This window comes from Coloeus monedula (assembly GCF_965178545.1).
Source record: "Coloeus monedula genome assembly, chromosome: 2".
Lineage (NCBI taxonomy): Eukaryota > Metazoa > Chordata > Aves > Passeriformes > Corvidae > Coloeus > Coloeus monedula.
Window position 1 is genome coordinate 17,120,030 of NC_138782.1, and position 21,503 is coordinate 17,141,532.

The window sequence follows — 21,503 nt, forward strand, 5'->3', positions numbered from 1 at the left end:
TTCCAGTTGTCTTCCTGATCTGGTGGTGGAGGGAGTGAGTGAGCTGCCAGCTGCCGTTAGACCATGACAGCCATGCAGAGCAACAGTCTACCCTCAGGAAAGCCAGGCAAAGAGGAGATATATGTGTTTAGTTTAAAATCTATTTCAAAAGAACCCCTGTGTTGTGCAATTTTTTGGGTGTATTTTCATCCCAGGGTAGAGGGGAGTAAGATTCACTAAATTCCAAAAATCTGTGATGCCAAAAATCTGTGGTGCCAGCTGAGACTTCACAAGCCGTGCTGGCTTCACATAAAACCTGGGTTCAACAGCACGTTTTGGTATTTGCTCTCTGGTGCCAGTACCCACGAGGAGAGGAAGCTGTTGGTCCTAAGCAAAGGGGCCCTCCTTTATTTGGGCTTTACCAGCCCTAGCGTGGTAACTTAACAGTGTAGAAGCAGCTTTGATTTTTCAGTGATCCTTCTGCAGAGGAGTAGATTAAACTGCACATCTACCCTTAGACAGATTAATGTCCTTGCTCTGCAAAAGCAAACTTCAAGTCAGAGGAATTGTTGGCACCTGCCACAGTCTCACAGGGTACCACTGGAAGAAAACACCCCTGCTCTCTCCATGCACAGCCCTGTGCTTTTTACTCAAATCCTTCTTTCTTATTTTTTTTTTCTTGCAGGTTTCCACAGACACTTAGGATAGCAAATAATCCCAAGGCTCATTACTGCACACAAATCCCTCAGCCTTCTGTGTTTCCTTCTCTGGAGCCACCGCAAAAATGGACACATCAATACAGCCTTCTGCAGGAAAGCTGGCAATCTCAAAATGGGCTCATGCTGCAATAGCTGAAATCTCCTGCCAGGTTGGTGATGGGGCTTTCTAATCAACTTTGCAATGAATATTTCTTAAATCATGTTAATCCACCATTTAAGCAGAGATATCAGTTCCAGACAATGAATCACCATACCTGGAGGGGAATATACCTGCCGTTTCCCCAGAGAGGAGGCGATTAACAGCCCGCGTGCTGTCAGATGAGCCAGCAGCTATGGCATTTATCACCTCACAGCTCCTTTCCTGCAATGAAGGAAATCTTTGCTCCCTGCTTCTGTGCAATCAGCTTTTATTTATGTAGTGGTTATGGAAAATAGCTCTTAAAGGAAAACTGCACCTGTTTTGCCCTCTGAGGCAGATTTTGCTCTAATTTACATGGATGCATTTCCTGTTAAGAGTCTGCTAAATGTTGGGCTCTCATGAGGAAATGAATGCCCTTAAATACGAGCAGGCAGAGTGCAGTACACAGCTTTTAGACCCACAGAACTATAGTAAACATTGATGAAGAAGATGAACTGTCTTTTTCATGAGCACTTTTATGTTCTTATCTCCCATAGCTCCTAGGAACCAGCTGCTATGTGAACTGTTAACATCCCAGCTCAAAGAGACTGCAGTCCAAACAGAAAGCCTTGTTCTGGGGAAATTCCTGAGCACAGGTGATTGTATGATTGCTTTGGGTAAGTGAAGAACTATGGATTGGTAACTTTTTCTCTTAATCCCCAAGGTAAACTTCATGAACATTCACTGCAGGGTAACTTTTCTTTTCATGAACAAGCTGTGGTAGCTTGAAAAAGAGAGGGTAATTTCTTGGGTCTTTGAGTCCCACTCCAGCTCAATGCAGGCTGACTCCTGAGTTAGGTGATGTTGCTGATGTCCTTATCCATGTGAATATCTCCAAGGGCAGAGATACTCCCGGCTCTCTGGGCATCTGAGCCACTCTGAAGATCTTTTTTGTCTCCAACCATGTGTAATTTTCCTTGCTGCTCCTTGTGCCTGTTGTCTCTGCCCATCTGCTGTGCAGCTTCAAGAACAGCCTGTCTCCACCTTCTCTGTAACTTTTTGGATAATTGGAGGCTGCAGTTAGGTGTCCCTCCTGGCTAAGCAGACAAACTCTTTCACCCTCTTCTCTCACACCGTGTGCTCCAGCCCCCTGACCATCCTGGTGTGTCTGTGCTGGACTTGCTGCACTTTCAGTGCCCCTCTTAGGCTGGGCAGCCCCAAAGTGGGTACAGTACTGCAGATATCATCTCAAAAGTACTGTGCAAAGGGGAAGGGTTCCCTGCCTTGACCCACTGTGCTGCAACTCGTGCAGCCCAGGGTGCTGGTGGTTTGCTTTATTGCAAGGTTGCATTGTTGTCTCTTGTTCAGGTGGCTGCGTGCCAGGACTTTTACTCAAACATGTGTTTGCAGGCTGCAGGAATACACTTAGGATTCCTGCCAGGGAATGTGTCCCTGAGAATGTGCTGCCCACATTCCCTTGAATTTTGGGCCTTTTTAGGCTATCTCAGTTTGGTCTCCCAAAAATAAACATTTCCATATTTTTGCTAGATACTCTTTAATTATTTGGTTTGGGGCTTTAGGGTAATGGAGGTCAGTCCCCTCCTAAATATAAGGATAAGTCCTACTTCCTCAGGCAGTCCTGGAGGAAATGAGCTGCCCAAGTGAACTGATGTGGAATTTAAGTAAGAGCCCAGTGTAAATGCTAAGAGGTATTGGCCTAAAAATATCTGCTGCTTTTACTGCTGCAGAAAGAATGACATGCACCTCTGATAACTTGTCTTGTGGTGAGTCCTGCCAGGCTGTGCCTGGATCCAGAGTGATTACTGCACTTCCTGGTGCTTTGAGGAGGAAAACAGATGAGAGGTGCAAATAAACCTGCTTTCCTCTAAGAATAGCTGCAGCTGAAGCCACTGTTGGCCGCAGGATGCTGTCCACAAACGTAGCTCGATAGAGAACTCATTGTGCATGGCTACTAGAAGTGTGTGTGTGTGTGTGTGTGTGTGTTATCTATCTCTGTATATATATATTTTCAAGATATGATGAAGTCTGTATGAAACTATTACACCCAAGCCGGAATGGTCGTTGAACTTCAGCTTGGTTACGTTTACTTAAGGCGTGGCAAAAGCTCCCCTATAAAGGAGAGCAGGGACAGTGCCAGCCCGTCTGTCTCTGCTGGTGCTGGCTGGAGTTACGCTGGAGGCACTGCAGGTAAAACATCCCTTTGCTGTTTTATTTAGCACAAGATGAAGCAGTTGAAATACAAGTAATAGGGCTGGAAAAGCACCACAGACACATGGAGAGGGATTGCCTTGGAGAGACAGGATAAATTAGAGTCCCTATCCTTAATGTTACCTGGAGGGAAAGAAAAGACAAATTTGCCATCCTAGAAAGAGCCTCCTTTGTAAAACGGTAAGTTGTCAGAAGTAATTGGATCAAGTGGGAGTAGAGCTTCTAAGGTGAGGAGGATGCTATAGTTACTGTAGGCTGCTGTTAAATGAGGTAGAAAAAAGGTATCTGGAACTGTCCTATGCTGTGTATGCAAAACGAGAAGAAAATTGACTTAATAAATAGCCAGAAGGGAGTACTTCACAGGCTGTTTGGAGCAGAAGGTCGTGCAAGATGCCACTGGGAAAGTAATCTCCTGGAGGGTTGCCAGAGTGCCTGGCTTTGGCTTTGATTTTCTGTGGTACTCGAGGCTTTCACACATGGTGTGTACAAGGAGCTGCTGTCCGTCTGGGGTTTGGGATGCCCACGTTCTGGTCCTTGCACTGCCTCCTCAGCTTGCTGTCTCTGCAGAAGGCTGCTGGCTCTCTCTTTTTTTTTTTTTTTTTTTCTCTGAATGCAAGGAGAGATAATAAACCCACACTTTCCTTCACTATAAGATAATTCTGGAACTGAGTCCCCGAAGTTTTTACAATGCTTCAAGTACATGAATGACAGGATCCTAGAGGAAAGAGTGCTGGCATTACTGTAGCATGTATTGTCTACTATGTGGAGATGAAATGTAGCTTAATAATTTGGAGTGTTTGAGAGGAAACAGGGGAAGAAGGGCTGCTGGCTTTTTGGCTTTTCTGGTACTCTTTGTTGTGTTTGAGAAAATGAGTTGATCTTTTTAAAGTACAGAAACTCAGCTAAGCCAACATGGAATGGAAATGTTTTGAGAAAATCAGTGGAGAGGAGAAGGTTCAGCTATGAAGTACACATGGTTTCTAATTGCCTATTTCTACTTTCTACTCAGTGAAAAATACCAAAGCCATTGAAGGAAATGATGTCTGTACTGTGACATAAATCTTTATGCGACGTGTAATTAGCTGTCAGTAGGATTTGCCACCATTGAGTACCTGATTATAGTAGTGGTTTGACATCTTTCCTGAATGAGAGCTGGAGGGAGACAGGGCACACCTTCAGTGCTGCCTTTTAAGCTGTTCAGTGGAGAGAATGGTGGTTGCTTGGGGTTCCCCCATTAATTTCTGCAGGAGTCACCAACCTTTTTGCCCTGCTATGCTCAGAGACTCTGCTTTCCTTCCCATCCCTTCCAACTGTATCACTTGATCTCTTTTTATCCTTCTCTCTGTAGCTTTTCCACTGCTTACCTTCTCTCCCTCCTTCTTTGCTGTTTGTCCCTTTCTCAGGGACAGACAGCAAGGATGTCCCTCTGCTGAGAAGGAAGAGGAACCAAAAAAGAGCAGCAGATGCCAAGTTGGGTGTGATTCCTTTCTCCATTTCAGATAAGTAAGTGTGTTGAAGGAGATCCCAGGACTAAGTAAATGTTTGTTTAGCCCCTCCTGAATGTTTACCCCTTCTGAATAATCATTTCTTTCCTTAGTTGAGTGGCAGTCTCTTTGCTTTTCTTTGGAGTTTGACAATATGTGTGAACCAGCTTTTGTGAGTGTTTGAAATCCCTCCCTCTCTCCTTGCATCTTGTGGCAGGGAGCAGTCCAAGGGCAACATCTCCGATATCCATTCCATTATAACTCTGTCCCTTGAAAGCCCTTCTGGCTCTTGGGGTAAGTAACAGTGAGAAGCTCCCCAAGGAAGCAGGCAGTATTCAGCTTTAACAGCTTTTGTGATCTTTGCTGTTGCTGACGGACCCATGAGAGCCACGGGGAAGAGCTGTGGCCAGGATTCAGGACACTGCTAGCCAGGTCCTGACCCCAGGGACTGCCTGCACAGGGGCATGGGTGGGTATAGAACTCATGTGTCTGTGCTGATGAAGATATTCCTGCAAGGGAAAAGTAGTTAACTGTATTATTTTCCTCAGTCTGGTTGCTAATTTAATCCCAGTATGTTAAACAACGTGATTAAACACACACACACACACACGCTAAAAACTCTTGTTCTCTGTCAGAAGAGAGGGAATGCGTGTCAGACCCAGCCTTCAAGCTCTGTTAATTTTAATTTGAGTTTTGGAATTAGTAATCAGTTTTGCTGGAACACTGTTTCAAGAAATAGATCTTAGCATGCATGGAGCCTGGGCACAGTTTCAAATGAGTATTTGTTAGGAAGCCATTCCCTTGTCGTGTTATGGTACATTACATGAGATTTATTTCCATTGTATTAAAAAATGCAAACCCAAGGGGAATGCTCTCTCTCCTTTTTGGCCGAGGGTGGTTTCGGATTTTTTTGTGGGGCTTTTAATTAAAACAATGAGATGCAAACCCACGTATTTGTTTAGGCTGTTGTTACCATGCCAGGAGGCTAAGTGAAAGGTGATGAGACTAAGTAAAAAGGGTGTAGGGAGGGGGAGTGGGGGGCTGTATCACACCTTCATTGTGGCTGAGCTGTATTTTTGACATGTGGGAAGAATTCACAGTACAAACCTGCGGCTTTGCTCTTACTGGAGCCATCTGCTCTATTTGTGCAGCACCAGGGACATCTCAGATCTACAGATAAGTTTGTTTGGTAGAAAAGAGCCCTTTCATCTACTGAAAAATTAAACAAAAAAGAAAAAAATCAAAGCAAACAAGACCAACCAACCAAAAGAGCTATGGCATCCGGTTGCTGGAAAGTGAAACTGGGTGACTTCAGGTTAGAAATTAGCACAGCAAAGTTAATTAACTGTAGGTGAGGCTTGCCCAGGGCATGTGGTGGATTTCCCAGTGCTAATTTATGAGAAGGTACATCTTAAGTGGAAGCCAGGAGCTAGGGGCAGGAATCCCTGGATCAGGTGTGGTGGCATCCATAATGCAAGATGCCAGAGGAGGACCACAGGGATTCATGCCTTTAAAATTCAACTAATACAGGGCTTCACCATGGGCTTCTCTTTTCATAAGAAAAGAGGCAAAAGGGGAAATATGGCTCAAGATAGTTAGTATTTTGGTTTTGTGAGGGCAAGTGGTAACGAAGGGTGAAAACTGGTGTGGAGCCTGAGTCAAGTTTTTATCCAGCAACATGTAATTTTGTGTGACAATAGGAGCTAAAGGAACCAGGAGGCAGGGCAGGCTGCACAACCTTCCTGCTGCTTCTCTGAAGCCTGAAACCCACAAGAGAACCTTTCAGCTGAAAGGAGATCCCCAGGAGGTGGTGCACAGGTGTGTGTCTCTCTGTACATCCATGTGGCTCTGGGGAACACACCTGAAAACTTGCGCTCTGCTTGGACAGAACAAATTGCTTTCTTAAAATCCAGTGCCACCGACCCCTCCAAAGGTGCAGCTTTTCCTCTTTCTTATGCCGTTCTCCCACTCCTGTTCTAAAAGCTCTCCCATCCCACAGTCCAGTGTCTCCATGGAAGATGAACTACCTTCCTTTGGAACAAAAGCAGATCTTTGATGGCAGGAATCCTGCTGTGCTTTTTGATGCCTGTAAGGGACAAAGCCCTCAACAGGAGATTTTGGCTCCTGCATCCATCCAAGCTGTGCCAGCAGGTGTATTAGCAGGTCTGTTCAGTCCAGGGTGTCACTGTATAGATAAAATGTTCATTTTTCTTAATTAACGTGCCCCTTTCCTTTAGACACATTTGTTGAGCTTTTGATGGGATACCCTTCCTTCTCGGACTGGGGTAAGAGAGCAGAGGAGGCTGCTGTTCTGCTAAGTTCTTTATTTCATAGTCTCATAGCTTTCTTGAAGGCAGAGTTCAAGGGGGTTACATGATAAAGCCAAGCAGCAACAGCAAACAGCAGGCAGAAAACAGCTGCTTCTTCTAATTCTATATGCTCTATCTTCTTTTCTTATGGAAGTGTGGATTACATTTGTTAATTGGCCAATAAGATTAACACACAACTCTAGTTTTCCTTTTCTTAACCTATCCTGGTCCAATTCTAACAGTTGTAAGCCTTACACAAGTGTTACACAGGTATTACACAGATTTGCATATATAGTTTCTATCAGCTCTTATTGTTCATGGGAACACTCTATCTAAAAAATGTGAACAGTACAGTTCTAGCTATATTTTGTCTAAAGTAAAGAAATTCTGTGAAAAGGCAACACTGCTGCAGTAAGAATTGTGTTTAAGGTCTCTGCTGCAGCTTTTCCATGTTTCAGGCACTTTTTGAAGCACTTAGTATTTATTTCTACTAAAAGTTAAAAAATCTGTATTTCTATTTCACTTTGGTGTGGCTTCATGTATCTCAGCTTATCCAAAGGTTTTAATTCAACCCCTGTGCTTTGGCTTCCCTCTGGGCCTGAGTCCAGAGAAGCTTTCACTCCAACACACATTAACAGAGAGGGGTTTGACCATGCTTCAGACTGGAATACCTGTAGATGCCATGCAATGACTGCCCAGTTTAAACAACAATTTGAAGGCCTGTGCCCTGGGCACAGCTGTGATACCTGGCCAGAAGAGTCCTGGGTACCTCTGGGCATCGTCCGTGCTCACACGCACACTCCCCTGTGTCTGCAGCTCCTGTTCCATGCCCTGTGCTCGCTTCTATTGCAGCTGTACCTCAGTGCTCACACAGCAGCTCACTAACAGCTTTGCTCTCTGTCCTCAGGGAAGACTCCAAATTGAATTTGTAGCACTGACAGCACTGGTTTAAGATAAACCAGTTGGGATTTGACAACTACTCTTTCCCCATGCATTTCCAGCTAATAAGGATTTTGTCACTGTGGCTGCCCTCAGTTCTGCAAGCTGCTGCTCCACAATCCTGCTGGTGGGAGGGGGAGGTGTTATCCCACATGCTCCTAATGCACCACTTTCTATGAGGAAACTAATGGCAGTCCCTGTCTCCCCCTCACAGGAAAGGGGCACGATGCTTGCCCCCAGCTCTGCTCCGGTGCAGGGCTGGCAAACCACAGGAGCAACAGGAAGCCTCCAGAACCTGAAGAAGTTTAACAGCCAGGACTTCAAAGACCTGAAAGCCTTGTGCCTGAGCAAAGGGCTGCTCTTTGAGGATGCCACCTTCCCCGCTCACATCAGCTCCATTGGTCCCAACCTGCTCCCAGAGGAGAAGCTCTGGCAAATACAATGGAAGAGGCCAACTGTGAGTTCCACCAGCTGGGGTTTTTCATAGCACTGCTGCTGAATGGGAGCAGTGATGGCCAGTGGCTAAAAGCCTTCACTCTGGGGTGGGAGGCCTGTATTAAGTAGGAAACTAGACCTCAAGGGGAACACTGGAAGCACACTTGCAAGGAGGGATCCTTGCTGTGGCATGTGGGGAGAGAAGAAAACCTCTGCAACGTTAATGATTTCACCAGGTACGTTTTTGTAGGAAGCTTGCTTCCACCTGTGAACCTGACTAGAACTACTGTTCCCACTTTGATCTGCTTCTAGAGGACTTTGTGCAAACCTGAAAAGTTGTCAAATTCTATTGAAGATCTCTGATTTCTGTAATCCAAGCGACTGACTCAGCAATACCTATTTTGAAGTAACTGGGACAAGGCAGGAGATGAAGTACGTTTGTGTGCTGATTCCCAGTTGCAATTTAATAGGCAGTTATCATCTGGCATATGGAAGTTTAGAATGGGAGGTGGAATCACATGCTCAGCTCTTTTATCCTAGGACCTAATTTAGGAAATCTTCCCATGGTCCAACTGCTCTGTATAGCACTGCTGTGTACCATTTGCTGCTGGTGCAGCTCCTGGATTAGCCACGTGCTGCCCTTTTTCTGGGTTTTGCTGAGCACACTGCTAGTGCCTGGGGCCTTTGGCTTCCCTGGGCTGGGACAAACCAGCTCATCTCCCTGGAGGCAATGCCTCAGGGTGTGGAGACAGTGACTGTGAGACTGTAAAGAGACAGCACAAAACAACTGGAAAAGATTTATTTGGATGGCAGATGCATTAGGGCGGTGAGGGTATGCTGGAGCTTGGCAGCGTGGTGGCCTTGGCACAGCAGCAGCAAGGCTGTGGCCAGCATGGATGTTGAAACACATGGATCCCAGAAGGGAAGCAGAACAGCCTGCAGAGCTGCTAAATGTGGATGCCTGTGTGGAAAGGCGGGAAGGAAGCACAGCACAAGGCGTGGTGGGTGTGGAGATGCTGGGTGCAGATATTTGGGTGTCCTCTGTGAAGGTGCCATGAAGGGATCATTCTCTTCTGCAGAAGCTGCTCCTAGCACAGGCTGCATGTCTGTGCTTCTCCTTAGGCACTTCTCCTTCAAGTCTGTGTCTGGTGAGAGTGCAGCTGGTGCTGTGTTTTTTACACCAGCACTCTGCTTATGGGTTCAGAGCAGGTGGGAACAATCTCTCTTGAAACGGGGGTTGTAGTAAGAAAGTGACTAAAAAATGCAAAGGAGAGGAGTTAGTTGCCACTATTTCCAGTCTAAAAGAAAAAATACGATAACTAAGCATTAGACTCACAAAAGACAAGCACATATTAGAAAGGACTCTCCAGGGGCATTTTAAAGATGAATAAACTGGAACAAAATGTTATTATACAGTTCTGTTAAATACTAACACCCCAGTGCTTTTGCAGAGGAAGGGTGTAGGACTTCAAAAGCATACAAAGTGACTTAGAAACCCAAATACCGCTGATTTTGAGGCACCGCTCATACCACTGTGGTATGAACATCTATCCTACTCTAATATCCTGAGAGTTTTTTCATGTGCAAAGGGACTGATGTACCTTGCCAAAAGCAGAATCTGCTGCTGCTAGTGCTTGAAGTTTGTCAGGTGAGGCAGATACTGGAGAATTCCCTTCTATTTTGCTGAATCCATGAATACTAAGCTTATGAATAAAAGTTTTTATGGAATTGGTTTCAAAAATTTGCATATGTCCTCTCCATCCCAGCATTTCCCTTCTGAAGAATTTTTTTACAGCAGCCAACAATTTTCCAGAGTTTCTTTTTCAGGAAGGAGCAGGATCAAAATCCTTGGCTATGCCAGAGCTCTCCTTCAATAAATTAAACCATATGCTCATGGTCCAGGGTTCATGACATGAGCATTGAAAAGCCTTTTGCTGTTTTATAGAGGCTAAAGCAGCATCACCAGCTGCTCTTCCATGACAAGGGACAAAAGTTGAGACTGCTGACTCATCTGGGTCATCTGGAACAGAAACTCTGGATTCCAGTGCTGAAGAATGCCCCATTTTTATTTTTTTTCCTCAGTTTGACCTAAATTTTCACCTGTAGCTGTTTCCCAACCATGAAGGATTCACCCTGCCAGACAAGATGCAAGATGAAGGGCAGTGGCATCAACTGCCTGAGGAGACCAACCAGAAATTCCCAAACATCACCACAACAGCCATGCTGTGTCATGGTGACATCAAAGTGTGGCCTCGCTTTCCTGACAGAATGAAGCAGGGGTAGAAGAAGTTGCTAAATCACAGTGGTTTCTTTTCATTTATAGAGCTGCAGAGATTGAGAGCAAAGGGTCAGGAAGCTGTGTTTTGTGAATTTCGTAAGTCCCAAAAGGCTGGTGCTGTGTCCAGTTGCGCCTGGGAGTTGGTCCCTCAGGAGGAAGAGGGAGGTATCAAGAGCAGCAGTGCCCCCAACCTGAATTTTTTCAGCTGGGCACCTTTCTCCCATGCAGAAATGTTTGTACAATCTTTGTTCTTAGGCCATTGCACTGCCAACTCTAAGGATATGTGATCCCAGGTGTTTAAGCTACCTAAACAACTCAGTCAAGAGATACCCATAATTTCCTCAAGAGACACTTTTTCCTACCTGAATACATCTCCCAGAGACTCAGTGCAGTTGTACCCTGCTGACAAAGCATGGCCAATTTAACCTACGTCTGCATTTTTCTCAGCCTCCACCATTAGCTCCCTCTGACATTAAAATAAATTTGTCTGGAAATGTACCTGTGACTGGCATCTTGGTCCTAATAATCTCTTAGCCTCCATTTGCTGTCATGCAGCATCTGGTTATGTAAGTGGTAGATAGCAATTATAACTGCTGTCTTTGTTCCAGATCCAACCGAGCAGTTGAGCAACATGCTGCTTCTATTTTACCTTGTACATTGTCAAGAGAATTGCCAATTATGCTCAGAGTTTGGAGTCTTCATATTGGGGGGTAATGTATGAAGCAGAGAGAAAACAGCAGTGACAGTCAGAAACAACTTTTTGACTTGTAAACTGGTCTTGTTTAATAGGGATGTGCCTGAAAAGGGAGGGAAGGTGGCTCAGGAGCACCAAGACAACATTTGAAATGTTTCTTTTCCCGACTCTGCAGTAGTTGCAGTTTCCCATCGGATGGGGGCTGCTTCAAGCTGTGTTTGCATCCCCAGGGCCTCAGTGTACGCCCTGTGAAATGTGCAATCTGTGACAGAGATTTTGTATGTGGTACCTCAGGCATTACTAGAGGTGGGGCTGAAGGTACCAAATACAGCAGGACCTCACAATTAACTATTCCTTTGGCTCACCAACAGTTTTGAGAAATGGAAGAGAAATTCTACTTTAGACTGAATAAAGTATTTTCTATTGCTGTGCTTTTCTAAAGATCAGTCAAAGGGAAATTCTCTGCAAAGAATTATGTCAGATTTTAAAAACTGAGATGCTCCTTTTAAAACGTTCAGAACAATTATTTTTCATCGTTTGCTGCTTTTTCCTTCACACGAGCTATTGATTGGAACTGAGGAAGCCATGAAATGATTAACTCTTGTGGAATATGCATTTTTATTCAGTTAATGTTCAGGCTAAAGATTTCTCTCTGTTCTGATCATAGTGCATAATACTGTGCAGATGCAAAAAGAAATTGAAGGAGGATGGTCCAGACGATGTGAATTGTGGTGATGCTAAATGTGGAACGCTTTACTTCTGCTAACATTGGTTATATTTTCAGACATGAGATGTGTGAGGGGAGAGAGATTACCATCTGTGCAGCAGTGCCTTGGCCCTGCTCCAGGGATAGCCCACCACTGTGCTCAGTATGGTGCCCATTATAATTGTGAAGGATAGTCTGTGCTCTTCAGTGCTTATGATTTAAAAAAAGGCTAAAAAGGGCACAGGGTGAAGTTGCTGAAGACTTTTCTGAAAGGTCTTCAAGGTTGCAGACTACTGCTCCTGCCCTGCTCACCCTTGGTCTCTTGGGACCCTGTAGCTCCCTTATGGGATGAGGGGATGCTGAGCAAGAGCTGGCATAAGAAGGTCTGTCCTCTGATTAACATAGACAGTTATGTGTGTGAGCAGCTGGGAGAGATGGAAAAGCTGCAAGGTGGCCAGTGGCAGTTTGAGGATCAGCATGAGAGGAATCCCTGAGTGACTTGCAGTGGGGTGCGTGGTGAAAGGACTGTCTGAAAGAGCCGACATGGGCTTTGTCTGCATCATCAGTCTGTTCAGAGCATCAGGGCGTGGACTCCTTGGGGTTAGCTGATGAGAAAGTGTCTAAAAGAATTCCTTGGATGGAAGGTGCAGAAAGAGGCACTGTGAACTCAGGCAAGGGATACACCTTGTTCTCATAGCAGAGCCCTGTGCTACTGCACTTAGCACCTAAAAAACATTGGAGAAAATTTTACACATTGAGCCAGTGCTTGTTTGCTGGCAAAAGTGATCTATCATTTGAGTCAGTCATTTGCAAAAGGGCTTGCTCATGTTTTTAATCCCCTTCCTCTGTCCCTTCCCAAAGAAAATGTAACCGTCTTTCAGGAACAGAGTGCCTATTGTGATTCCTTGGGCCTGTTATTTATTTCTCAGAAATTTCCAAGAATTAGCATCAGCATTATGGAATTTCGAATCCAGCAACTGACTTAACAAAAATGGACCCCTAAAAAAAATTAATTTTGAAGTTAGCATCCTTCTAGACAGATAAGCTGAGTTGGATTTCCTACTGCATCAGCCTTGGCCTGTCTGTAGCTGGAGGGGAGAAAAACCCCAGATTTCATTCAGGCAAGAATTTAGACAACAATTTGAAGTTAACCTAAAATCTTATCTCTCAATAGAAGAGGGAAAAAATGAAGAAAAACCTACCAAACCAAAAGAAGAGGAAAAATAAGTACAGGTTGTCACATGAGCTGCTTTAATGAGGAAAGTTACGGGAAATGTGTGGCAGCGAGGGATAGTGGTGTCCTGCAGATCTGTCACTTTGGGGCCATTTCCTGGCATGAGCCAAAGCTGCTCACCAGCTGTTCATGGTGGAGTTCACAGCTTCAGTCTTTCCCAGGGGCCAGGAGGCTCTTGGATCCTGTTCAGTGTTTCTTCGTGATGAAAATCAAAATCAATTCGCCTTGTTCTCTCCAAGTGTGCGTGTGCAATCAGTGTAATTGAATGGGAACAGCATCCCCAGGCTCCCGTTGTCTCAGCCCTTGCCTACTCAGCTGATTGCACCTGACCTCGACTTGGAATTCATCCCTGTGGGCCAGGGAAGCTGCAGTGCATCACCAGCTATTACATCCCTCTTCCTGGAAGACAGAAAAGGTTTATTTGCGTAGTACTTGCCGACTGCATTGATCTTTGGGAAGGGCTGATTGTGAGGGGCAATTCGTGCATCCTGGGTGGATTGGAAAGCAGCGCTGCTGTGTTGGTCTCCTGACTGCCCTGCTTCCCTGTTTCTCAGGCAGGATTATATGGCTGTGGTGGCCAGAGGGTAGTTGGTAACTCCATGGCACTTTCAGCTTGTACTGTGTGGTCCAAGGGGGAGGTTCCAACACCTCTAGGGAAATTGCATCTCCAAGGCTTTGGGTGCACAGGACTACCTCCCTTGTTTACCTCCTTTGCCTCCTTTGTTTGCAATGACTGTTTAGCACTGAGCCACACAAAGCAAACAGGTTTCAGGTAAAATCCGATCTGATTTCTGGTTTTGTCTGCTTGTTGCCATCAGTCCATCCTCCAGCAGGACTTAGCTTTCACATTTGTGGGCTCCCCCACCTGTGTGGAGTCTGGTGAAGTCATTCTTCCATGCAAAAGAGAACTGGAGCAGAGCATGGCTTTTATAAGCAACCAGTGCATTTGTATTGAAATCAGGCAATTAGGAATTGAGCTATTCTGCTGTAAAACAGGGAATTGAGTTCTGTCAGTGTGAGCAAACCCCTTGAGAGCAGTCTGATTTTTCCTACTAATTTTGGCTTGCTCAGTTATCCTCTCCCTCTCCAGTCTGTCAGAGACAAGTCATTGCAAGTCAGATCTTTGGTGTGGCCCAGCAGATCTTTGGTGTGGAGCCGAGCTGAGCAGGGCCCAGCCCGGCCCGCTGCGCTGCATGAGCCCCCCCAGTTACCTGTCCAAAGGCCGGAGGCAAGAGAGCTTTCCCAGGGTTTATTCGTTCTTAAATGTGGATCACAGAGGTGTGTCAAGCTTCTTAAGTGGCTTTAAAAAGTTGCCAATATTCAAACTAGCCAGGGGATTGGTTCTATTGGGTCTGGAGGAAGCTGTAAGCACTGCTTTGCAAAGAATCACTTCCGTGACTGATGGAGCCTTAACTAAAAACCCAAACTATGCTAAACCATGACCACATCTTATATTGTGTGGGTTGGAAAAGACCTTTAAGATCATTGAGTCCAACCATTAACCCAGCACTGCCAAGCCACCATGTTCCCAAGTGCCACATCTATGTGTCTTTTAAATACCTCCAGGGGGGAGACTCTGCCACCTCCATGGGCAGCCTGTTCCAATGCTTGGCAATGCTTTCAGTGAATGAATTTTTCCTTATATCCAACATAAACCTGCCCTGGCACAACCTGAGGCCATTTCCTCTTGTTCTGTCACTTGTTACCTGGGAGAAAAGACTGACTCCTACCTGGCTACCACCTCCTTTCAGGCAGATGTAAAGAGTCACCCCCCTGAGCCTCATTTTCTCCAGGCTAAAAACACCCAGCTCCCTCATCCATTTCTCCTAAGACTTGTGCTCCAGACCCTCCACCAACTTTGTTCTGATCTCCCTCATTATTCCATCTGTTTTATTTGTCTGCAGGTTCCCTGTGGTTATGGGATGTATGACAGTGGTGTGACTGACCCCTCCTCAGCACTGCTGGGCAGTGCCTTCAGCCCAGGGAACTGTAGTACCGTGTTTGCTTCTTAATCCAGAGCAACACTATTACAGGCACAGCAGTGCTGCTGAATTAACATTTGTCCAGCTGAGAATGGTTTGCCTTTCAATCAGTAGCAGCCTTTTTTATTTGCCATAATTTGTGTGTGTTGAACAGGGAACACCATGACTCATGATGGCAGGATGTGTAAGGATGGTGGAGCTGTAGCACAGGGGAGCAACACAAGTGTAGCTGGAGGGAAAGATGTGGACCTGTGGCAGGAACAGAAGCAAGGCTGGGATTTTACTTTAGGGTTAAGGTGAACTGACCAGGAGGTGGCTCTGCTATCAGTCATCTCCAGCTTTTAACCCTCAGTGGCCTTGTGCCAGCACTCAGAGTCAGGTGGGGAAATGTGTGGGAAAGTGGCCAGCACCCAACCACAGCAGCCTGCAGCCAGACTGTCTTCCACTGCCTGGGAAATCCCATCTCAGGCTTCCAGTTTTTCACAAAACTGTTTGACTGCGTCCTTTGCATGTCTGCATGTGGTCTACTTCTACACTACCCACCTCCAGCTCCTTCTGGGGACTTGTTCTTCCCTAAAAATGTCAAGCAATTATAAAAAGAGATTTAGAGATAAATGCATGTACAGGACACTTTCCTTCCACCTCTCAGATTAATTCTCCATCTTGCCCTTTAGATGAACAGTACTTCTGTGGTAAGACCATGCTCTAGAGGATGAACTGGTTTGAACTTGAACTTCTCTTTCCTTTTGAATACATAATGAAGTCTTCAGTGGGCCAGGGAAAGCGAGTGATGAGAGCTTTGTCCTGAGGGGATGAGTTCAGGCAGAGTGCTTGACTTGCAGCCCATATGGTTGCCTTTACTGCTGGGCTCGTAGATACTCTGAGAAGAGACCATGTGCCTCCCTGAGCTCCCTCTTCTTTCCCCCTGCAGCTAAAACTGAAAAGTCTCAGGAATAATGCCACAAAGCCTCATCATTTCTCAGTGAAACAGGGCGCTGCGTCTGGACAGACTTACAGTTAAAGCTGTGGTTTCTCTCTTTGTCATGCAACTTGAGCAGTAGGAAATAGTGAGGCTTGCACATTTTGTGCAGTGGTAACTATGTGTTTAGCTGTGCTTTGCAATAATGGACAATGTGGTGTTGTATGACTGCTGTATTCTTGCCTTTGAAGGAAGAGGAGTTAATTGGAGATGTCCTTTCCTCCCGCGTGAAAGGGTCCAGATTTCCAAAGCACTTTACCCATCACAATTATGTCCTCTCTGTGCTATTTTAGGAGCCCTCTGTGGGTTCAGGCAGCTGCTGAGCTGCCCCTTCCCCTGGCTAGTGGAAACTCTGTATTGTGTCCTAGTTATTGCCCCGGAGCCCATGGCGAGTGCACACTCCTGGAAACAGAGCTTGGTGTGCTGTGGGTGCTGGGAATACAGTGTTGGAGTGCTCCCTCTGACAGCCACAGAGATGTTTGTGTGCACACTCCAGGCGTGTTGGCTGGGGCTGACTTCAGATTATGTCTTTTCTGGTTGTAGACTAAATTACTGGTTTCTCTCAGCAAGGAACCTGCTTAATGACTCAGCTCATCCCTGTTTGCTCACTGGGGAGTTGGACACCTTGGTGGGCAACAGAATGTTTGGTGAGGCATCTAATGGGCTGACTTTTCAGCCGCTCTCCACAACAGGCTAGCAGGATCCACAGAGCACTTATGAGCTTTAGCATTCTGGCACAGAGCACAGTATCAGCGCTTTTCTTGGGGATCCTATAAAGACACAGCTGCCTTCCCATTAGTTACAGGCTCATGCTTCTGGATGGTGCATATCTCCGTGGCATCTGTGCACTGTAGCCTAGCCACCCTGCTTCTGGCAACTAAGACTTCAAAGCCCTCAGAAATGATGGGGGAAACAAAAATACCCATTCCTTTATGCTGTTGGTTTTCTGGGATGACTACTGGCAAGTCAGACACACACAAAGGCACAGGCAAGTTCAGAACTTTGTCATGCAGTTTAATCTTTCCTGCTTGTGGAAAGTTTTGAGTTCACCCTGGTGAGGGGCACAAACTGCTTTGGGAAGTAGAGGATAGGGGGTAGGTAAAGCTGGGATGGATGTAGAGTGGAAAGGAGAAGGGCTCAGTGCTGCTGTTTCCCTATACTATGAGCAAGCACTGCTGCTTGTGGCCACACATCTTAGGCCTGCTCCCAAGCCATGGGTAATCTCTTGCTGCAAATCCCCAAAGTCCTGGGATAGGTGGGGATGGCTGTAGGAAGGCATCTCTCAAGGAATTTGCCTGCCTAGGTTGTTTTCCCCCACATCAGCAGTGGTATGGAATCATGATCCGCCCACCAGCTTGGAGCAGTGATGTTGCATTGCATCTTTTCCTGACAGGGAAACTTTTTAGAGGGGTTTGATCACTGTGAAGCCATTTCAGAAAGCTGACAGCACTTACTAATGCTGAGCTCATGCAACCATGCAAGTCATGAGTCACATTGTGAGCTGGTCTCATTTTTGTGTAGCATGTCAGATCAGCTAGGGAGAAGGAATGCCAGGGCCTGTTCAAGGAAGGGCTGCTGTATTATTTTTCTTACCAGGATCTTTTTTTTCCTCCTTTCATCTCTTTGTTTTCTTACGTGTGTGATGACTTGCCTGTTTCAGGCTGATTGCTCTTTCAAAACAGAGCCTTACCCCACTGGAATGTGCCAAGGGGTTCTCATGGGGGATGCTGAGGCCGTTCCTTCCTGAGCGCTGAGATATCCCAGGCCAATAGCAGACACAGCTGGGAGAATGGTTCACGTATCTGTGTGCAAAGCCAAGCTCTGAAGTGCTTCCCCCTTCACTGCCCAAGCAAGACTCTCAAGGAAAATTCTCCCTGAATCAAAAATGTCAGCCAGGCCTATGGGATTTTGCAGACAGAGATTAAGCTCTCTTTCTGTATCTTCCTCACCAGAGTGAAAAAAGCAGCCCAGGCAGACCTGTATTAGACCTGAATAGAAACACAAAAGACTCAGAGTGTAAAATGCTCCCAGACCCACTGCTGAGCTGAAGGATGGACCCTGTTCCACTTTGCTCGGAGACCTGTTTGTGTCTCTGCCCTGCTGTGCCCCAGGAAACTGCATGATTTCACTTCCAGGCTCAGACCCCTCTCTGAAAGGTGTCAGTAGCATTAGAAAAACCCAAATGAAAACTCAGGGAGCACCCAGCCCTAGGAATCCACCTCTGGGAATATCTGAGCAGATTAAAGAAGAGATGCCTGAGTATCTCCTCTGGTTTTGTTGGTGGCAGGCAGCAAAACACCAGGGCTCAAGAAAAAACAGTTTTCAGATGTGGAAAAGGTAGGCAAGGTCTTCAAGGGGCAGGAACACACTACTGGCAAAGGCTGGGTACTCACACTGTTCTTTGTATTTTCTTTCCTCCAGGAACTTCAGAGAAACCCTCATTTGATCATGGATGGAGTTAGCAGATTTGATATCATACAAGGAGAAATAGGTAAGGTTATATTTATGTTTTGGAAGAGATGTGCACAAAGCAATAACCCGTGACTGCTTTGCCGTGTTTTGAGTGCTTGGTGGGAAGATGTGGACCATGGTAGCTGCAGTAAACAATCAGTGTGGGTCAATCTAGACTGGCATAAATCCACACACAACTTATTGCAGATATTTACAGGATTCCCAAATGCAGCAGCTCAAATCTTTGTTACTTTTGTCTGGCATCTGCCTTCTGGCTGTGTAAGGCCAAGCATAGAAACAGAGGTCCAGCTGAGAGCAGGCAGATGCTTCAAGTGCAAGGGTCCAACACAGCTAAGTGTAAGTAGGTAAGTAGGCACAGCTCCAACAGGTGCAGGACAGAATTTTCTTTCTGTCCTAATGTCTTGATTTGACTGTCAGCATTTTCTTTCCTGTGGATATTTCCATTCAACTCCTCTGATACTTACCCACTATCAGAGTACGTATCTGCGTGCTGTGTCGGTTCCATCCTGTACTCCTGGACCATGTTTGTTTTTGAGAGCGGCTCTGCTCCCATGTAGAAAGAAATGCCTTCCCATTTCCCACTCCACTGAGAAGTTTGAAGGTTTCCTAAAGAGCGTTTTGGACTGCAAGCCTCAACATGACTGCAAAAGGTGGGAGCAGCCTGAAAGTAGAAAAGGATGGCTGGGTGTGACAGCAGGGTTCCCAGTGGACTTTGCTAGTGAACACTTCAGCATTTTGGAGGAGGAAAAGGTGACAGAAGAATGTTGGTTGCTTTTGGCAAAGTGTTTCTTGAATGTCCTAGAGGCTGTAGCCCACTCTCTTTTTAAAGAGTTAGCTATGATCAACAGCAGTGAGTAGCTGACTGAATACACTGGATTCTTCCCTCTCCTGAGGTGACTGCTGGATGCTGGCTGCCCTGGGCTCCTTGACACTGCGGAAACAATTTTTGGAAAATGTTTTACCAAAGGACCAAGGATTCCAGGATGATTATGCTGGGATTTTTCATTTCCGGGTATGTATTCCCTGTGGTATTGGCACCTCTTGAGCTTGGCTGGTTGGATTGCATAGGGGTTCAAGCTGCAGCCCCACATCTCAACATCCTTGAAAGCTTTCGTTCTTCAATGCTGACTCCCAGTTTGGAATTTTGCAGAAAATCACGAATTTTTTGAATGATTCCTTGTGCTCCAGGGGGTGCAATTGCACTGCAGGGAATTTGATGCCCTTTTCAGAAAGTTATGACTGCAAAGGCAGTGGTACCAGCTGTTCAGATAGATTTGTGTACATATATGTTTTAGATGGCATTCTGGTGGCTGCTTTGATTTGGGCAGTCTGTTATGGCTGTCATCTCACCTGCACTATCTATTTGGGCTTGTTTTCTGTTTCCCTACTTCACGTTGCCCTTTCAGCTTGTTGAAATGGCTGGAAATTACAAATCCTTGGAGACAGATCAGAGGAACAGGCTTTTGATATTTTGAAAAGAGATTTGCTTCAGAGAGAGGAACAAGGCTTTTTAGTAAATCTCACTTTCTACCAAGTCCTAAAATTGTCTGAATCTCCCAGGAGGGTGACTCGGGTAGCAACTGGCAGGCTCTGCTTACTTGTATCTGAGTCAAACAAATATCTGGTGGGATTAGAAGAGCTTGCAGCACCATTAAACTCCAGAAGCTAAACTGGATGTGGAGAGAATCACAGTATAAACTCAGCCATTGCTCATCCCTCTTATTTCACAAATCTCTTTTGTTTCATGCAGTTCAGCACCAAACAAAGAGCTCTGGCAGTGAGACTTCTTTGACCTCCTAGGCTCTTGTGGAGCAGCACCAGGAGGATTATCTTGTGGACAGTCTAAATTTTGCTCTGTTCCTCTGCTCCTCGGAATACCAGATGTTTCTATCTTGGCCCATTTCCAGCATACAGAGCCACACTGTATGAGATAAACCAGCTGAAGACACCCCAGTCTGCTTAAAACACATTTAAAGGATGCAAGCTAGATTGTCTTTCATGGGAGCTTTGAAAAGATTAGTTAGGCGCAATCCTTAAATCTTAAGCAGTATAAATACCGTACAGTATTTGAAAATGTTTTCCCTGTCATCTCATCTGCAAATCAGTGCAACTGTTTCTGGCTTTCCTTGAGCAATAAACCCCTGAGAAAGCTTCTCTGAATGGAAATGCTTCTCTGCAATGCCTTTCAATTATTCCATCAAAGATATTTTACTGCCATCCACAGGCTAAGCCACCCGTCCTCAGTTCAGTGAAGAATTGCAAACAAGGCATATCATATGCTAATATAAAAATTTTATCTTATAATTTTTTTTCCACCTTTTTGGAACTGGAGCATGTTGCCTCTCAGGAATACAAAGGGCTGCTCCAGTCTTCCTCTACAGCACAAGCTGTTCAGCTGCAGGAGTCAAGGCTGTTAAGCACTTCATCAGCTGTAGTTAAGATGGGTTGTGTTTTTATCTAGGGAATAATTACAGTGATGCTATTTCCCCAGGGATTAAGTTAGTCCCGTGTTTGTATAGGAATCACTTTCTCTGCCACAGAAACTGTGGTGCCCATGAGGCAGAGTGTGTCACTCCTTGTGACGGTGAGGAGCAGCAGCTCAGTTTGGGAAAAAAACAGAAATATTCTCCAGGGACTATAGGGGGTTATTGCACAGTGCATCAACTCACAACTGGAGGGATTTTCCCTGAGTGTTAATATCCCTGCTCTCAGGGAGAAACAGATGAAATCTTGAAAGACTATAAGTGGTCAAGAGCTCAGTTTCAGGAAACATCCAAAACGTGCTTTTTAACAGCATAAAATGGTTGGTGTCAGTTGATAGTTGATAGACATGTGATTTTCTCCTTACTTGATTTCAGAACTGGATTTTTCTAAGATCCCAGTCCAGGAAGGAAAAAAGGAGGCAAAATAACCACACAACATTCCCCCTTTGAGCATCAGAACCGT

At 45.5% G+C, this 21,503-nt stretch overlaps 1 protein-coding gene across 1 annotated transcript in view; it reads left to right on the forward strand.

Moving 5' to 3' along the window:
• Positions 1 to 763: 763 nt before the first annotated feature.
• LOC309570343 (calpain-13-like) overlaps positions 764 to 21,503 on the forward strand; it is a gene marked incomplete at both ends in the record, with an annotated part of 49,649 nt that continues 28,909 nt past the window's right edge. Inside the window, 4 exons of the mRNA XM_082277079.1 lie at positions 764 to 847; positions 7,992 to 8,234; positions 18,507 to 18,576; positions 19,451 to 19,569. Coding sequence (XP_082133205.1) covers positions 764 to 847; positions 7,992 to 8,234; positions 18,507 to 18,576; positions 19,451 to 19,569 — 516 coding nt within the window. The remainder of the gene's footprint in view (positions 848 to 7,991; positions 8,235 to 18,506; positions 18,577 to 19,450; positions 19,570 to 21,503) is intronic.